The sequence below is a fragment of the Grammomys surdaster genome, unplaced genomic scaffold, assembly GCF_004785775.1.
Source record: "Grammomys surdaster isolate TR1022 unplaced genomic scaffold, NIH_TR_1.0 213, whole genome shotgun sequence".
Taxonomy (NCBI): Eukaryota; Metazoa; Chordata; class Mammalia; order Rodentia; family Muridae; genus Grammomys; species Grammomys surdaster.
In genome coordinates, this window is record NW_021604658.1 from 1,767,978 (window position 1) to 1,772,219 (window position 4,242).

Below are 4,242 nucleotides of genomic sequence, written 5' to 3' on the forward strand. Positions count from 1 at the left end.
ATAGATAGATAGATAGATAGATAGATAGATAGATAGATAGATAGATATTTAGGCTCTCTCCTCCTTTGCTGAGGGATAGCTTGGCATTTTTTCAGAGCCACAATATTTAGCTGGGGATGTGACTAAGTGATAGATATCTAGCATACACAAGGCCCTGGGTTTAACATTTATCACCATTACCAAAAAAATAAAAGAAAAAAACCAAAATAACAAAACAAAAACCCAACCAAAACACAACGAAACCTCTCAAAATTCAAAGCAAATGTATCATTTTCATTTTGAAATATACTTTTTTGCTTTGTAATATTTCTCTTTTTTCTTTTTCTTTTTTTTTTTTTTTTGGTTTTTCGAGACAGGGTCTCTCTGTGTAGTCCTGGCTGTCCTGGAACTCACTTTGTAGACCAGGCTGGCCTCGAACTCAGAAATCCGCCTGCCTCTGCCTCCCAAGTGCTGGGATTAAAGGCATGCGCCACCACAGCCCGGCTGTAATATTTCTCTTACAAAACACTTTTAGAACATAAGAAATATTTCTCATTTTGTCAAAACAAAACTACTTCAGAAGAGACTACTTCAATAAATTATAGTGAGACTGAAAAGACCAGTCAATTATTGGTGAACTGCAGCTTAGTTATAATGACAATTTACAATGGCTTACTTCAAAAACAAAACAAAGTATGTAGAATCTATTTTATTTTCAAAAGCTTACAACCTAAAAAGAATGAATGAAAGAGAGAAAGAAAGAAAGAAAATTATCCGTCTTAGTTTGTTCCTAAGAGTTTGCCTCTATCCCCATCCAATCTTGTGCATGACCACAGATCTAAGCTCACAAAGTGATTTACTGATTCTGTATGAAAGCAGATGGCATATATTAGCACAGTGGCACCAAACTTGGAGCAATGTGATTTTCAGCTTATTTTTAAGGAAATGTATGGTATTCTTGCTGCATTCTTAAGTTACCTCTAGGCAAATACTGAGGAAACATTCTCAGGCTCATCATACCCATATTCACCCAGATGTTAGATTGCTGTGTCCGTGTAGCAGGCTGCTGTCGAAGGAAAAGAAGATAGCGAGGAAACAATTCTAGTTCTGGGATGTCCGTTTTGCTATTCTTGATTACCTATTTTTATGAAAGATAAAAAAGTAATGATGACTCTAAAAGAAATAAAACCCTTTAATCAAACTTAAACTTCTATTAAAAAATTTTATAGATTTATTTATGTGTATGACTATTTTGCTTGCCTGTATGTATGTATACTACATGTGTGTCTGGTGCATGCATAGGCCAGAAGAGGGCATCAGATCCTCTGGAACCATAGATGCAGATGGTTGTTAGCTGCCATGTGGTTAAAGAAACACACCCGGTCTTCTGAAAGAACAGTAAGTGCTCTTAAACTCTGAACCATTTCTCTAGCTCTTTTTGGTGGTTTTTAAAAACTATTTTTATTTTATTAGTATTTTTTAAAAAGAAATTAATATATTATATACACTCCTTAAGAAAAAGTTTTCTAAGCTAGGTGTGGGTAGTTCATACCTTTAATCCCAGTACTCAGGTGGCTAGGCGGGGGGGGGGCCGCGGCGGCGGCGGGGGCGGGGTGGTGGTGGTGGAGGTCAGTCTGGTTTACCAAGGGAATTCCAGGCAAGCCAGGTCTACATAAAAAGACCCTAGCTTATCCCAACGAAAAGACCATTTTTAAATTATTATTCTGTATGTATGGTGTTTATCTGTTCACATTAATACAATGATGCCCTTGAAGGCCCAAAGGAGGGGATCCCCTGGTTGTTTGGGATCAAACCCAGGTCCTCTAGAAGGACAAGAAACTGGTGTTCTTGGCCAGTAAGCATCACTCCAGCCCCCATATTTGTATGGGCTTTTTGACTGCATAAATGTACCACATGTGTACCTGGTGCCCATAGAGGCCAGAAAAGGTTGTTGGATCCCTTGAAACTTAAGTGTCAGACAGATGTAAGCAAATCCAAGTTCTTTTGCAAGATCAGCCACTGTTTGAACCACTGAGATGTATTTCTAGCCTTTAACCTATAGCTTTCTTAAAGACAGTGTTGCTCTATATAGCAGTCTGCCCTGAAACTTTGACCCTAAGTATTGGTATCATAGTCATGTGTCACCATGCTAAGCTTTGATACTAATATTAAAATAAAATGTTTAACAAATTCATGCTCTATATTTTAGTAGCTTACTAATACATTTAAGTTACATAGATTTGAATATACTCTGGTTTTCATGCCTAAATTAATCTTTCAAGATTAGAAGAAGTTGTAGACATTTCCATCCCATCTTTCATTTATAAGCAAAATTAAGAGTTTAAAGGGGGGGGGCAGGTTTGGAGAGATAGCTCAGTGGTTAAAAGCACTTGCGACTCTTCCAGAGGACCCAAATTCGATCCCAGCACACATATGGCAGTTTACAGCTGTCTTTAACTCCAGTTATAACACTGATGCACATAAAATAAGAATAAATTAGAACCCCCCACCCCAAAACAACAACAAAATCCACCTCCAAATCTCTGATATAAAGGTAACATCCAACCCTCAAATATTCTCTTCAAAACAGACAGATCATTACACACACAAAAAGTCACAACTGCTCAAGGAAGTATTATTATTCATGATACCTCAACAATAAGGCTGCCTAAACAAGACTTGATTAAGAACAATGAGTATATATATGCATTAAGATGAACATGGCTGTAAATAACAACTGGGGAGGAAGAGGCCCAGAGTCTGGAATGGAATGAGTGTTGGAGGGAGGAGTTGGAGTAAGGTAAGGGGGTGGAGGAAATAATAATTGTATTTTAATATCCTTCTAAAACCTTAAATATTACCTAAATACTAATTGAATAAATAAAATGTAAAGGAATCTATAGAGTCTGTTCAAATAATTTGAACAGGTTTCAAGTACTCTGCTATCATAAATAAAGAACTAAACTGTGACTAGGAAAATTCACACAGAAAATATTAACCTCTGGTCTTCATACAGCACATACACTCATGCACATTCTTCTATGACTACCCCTATGGAAGGCATTATTAGCTATACTTACTGGTCTAGGGAGGGCCAGGTTTGATCCATACCAATGATAAAGTGCTCTCCACACAGGTTCTGGAACCATTTCATAATCTCTTCCATGGATTAGCTGTGGAGTTCGTTTTAATCGTCCTCCTTCTAGTGTTAATGATGTAGCCTTAGAACAAATTAAGTGCCGAGTTTTAATTTTATAGTTTCTTATACACCAAAAAAATATAGACATAGAACAAATTAATGTTACTTCCTAATTTAATATTGCTGAAAAATACTTTTTTTTTTCAATTTTTGGTGGATCTTGTAGTATAAAAAGGTAACTGCTGCTAAGCTATATCCCCAGCCCAAACCTGAGAAAATGGGATTTTCTCAGAGATTTTTAGGTTTTACTTTCCAGTGAATTATTTAAAAAAGGGAACTCTGGGCCAGGTATGGTGGCACATGAATTTAGTGCCAGCACTTAGGAGGCAAAGGCAGGTGGATCTCTCTGAGTTCCAGGTAAGCCTAGTCTACATAGCAAGTTCCAGGACAGTCAGGGCTATATAGCACATTCTCTCACAGAGATGTACTATGAGAAGACACCATGCCTACAAGAGGCTAAACTAGATAAACTACAATGCCTTTCTTTGTGTTAAAATCTCTTGAACTTTAATGGCTACTTGGAAGAGAACAGGGTTTGATGTCAAACACCTACCTTTACTGGTTCCTGAGTTACTAGCGGTTGGTTATCAATAGCTCCTGGCTTCTGAGGATTAAGGTGCAAAAGGATATTCCCATTGGCTCCTAGCAAACACTGATTGTTATTGTCAGAAGTGTTATGTTGCCTTGCAAAGCACATATCTGCCCCTGGTGTGGCAGAATACAGAAAGCCTATAAAGAAACAAAACAATAATAGAGTTTATTATTTTTTGTTTTTTTTATATATATAGGTTTGAAGATACAAACTCAGATCAATGCACTGTGTTAACGCTATTATCCTGGTATGTCACTAGAGTTTTACATTTTGATAAATATATAGTAGATAAAAAGGAAAGATGTATTCTTTACTAGACAAAAGACAGTTACAGGATTAGAGTTCTCAAAAATGTTCCCAGGGGCAAATATTTGCCCACCTCCCTAGAATATGTAATTCATAACGAGAATTATAGATCTACTGACAGGAAGGAAGGAAGGAAGGAAGGAAGGAAGGAAGGAAGGAAGGAAGG

The 4,242-nt window shown here is 37.1% G+C and overlaps 1 protein-coding gene across 1 annotated transcript in view; it reads right to left on the minus strand.

Moving 5' to 3' along the window:
• Usp32 (ubiquitin specific peptidase 32) overlaps positions 1-4,242 on the minus strand; it is a 141,254-nt gene that overhangs the window by 41,685 nt on the left and 95,327 nt on the right. The window contains exons 14-16 of the mRNA XM_028772406.1: positions 3,732-3,907; positions 3,060-3,200; positions 1,000-1,117 (exon numbers count right to left, since the gene is read on the minus strand). Coding sequence (XP_028628239.1) covers positions 1,000-1,117; positions 3,060-3,200; positions 3,732-3,907 — 435 coding nt within the window. The remainder of the gene's footprint in view (positions 1-999; positions 1,118-3,059; positions 3,201-3,731; positions 3,908-4,242) is intronic.